Source organism: Eimeria tenella, genomic scaffold (genome assembly GCF_000499545.2).
Source record: "Eimeria tenella Houghton genomic scaffold, Eth_scaff2734, whole genome shotgun sequence".
Lineage (NCBI taxonomy): Eukaryota > Apicomplexa > Conoidasida > Eucoccidiorida > Eimeriidae > Eimeria > Eimeria tenella.
This window is the reverse complement of record NW_013542610.1, coordinates 3825-4139: the sequence shown is the minus strand read 5'-3', so window position 1 is coordinate 4139 and position 315 is coordinate 3825. Positions and strand designations below refer to the sequence as shown.

Here is a 315-nt window from a genome sequence, read left to right as displayed (position 1 = left end):
TCCTTTTTTCCCTCTTGCTGCTGCTGCTGCTGCGGCTGTTGCTGCTGCTGTTCCTGTGGCGGCTGTCGCTGCTGCTGCTGTTCCTGGGGAGGCTCTTGCTGCTGCTGCCTCTCTTGCTGCTCCTGCTGCTCCTGCTGTTGTTCCTCTTGCCGCTGTTGCTGCTGCTGCTCCTGCTTTTCCTGCTGCTGCTCCTCTTGGCGCTTTTGCTTCTGCTGCTCTTCACGCTCCTGCTTCTCCTGCTGCTTTTCCGGCTGTTCTTGTTGCTGCTGCTGCTGCTTTTTCTGACTCGTTTCGTTCTGCTGCTGCTGCTTCTTT

The 315-nt window shown here is 57.5% G+C and overlaps 1 protein-coding gene across 1 annotated transcript in view; it reads right to left on the bottom strand.

Annotated features, from left to right (window-relative positions):
• The window catches only part of ETH_00035905 (uncharacterized protein), a gene marked incomplete at both ends in the record, with an annotated part of 2089 nt that overhangs the window by 85 nt on the left and 1689 nt on the right, over positions 1 to 315 (bottom strand). The window contains one exon of the mRNA XM_013375381.1: positions 4 to 315. Within this exon, the coding sequence (XP_013230835.1) occupies positions 4 to 315 (312 nt within the window). The remainder of the gene's footprint in view (positions 1 to 3) is intronic.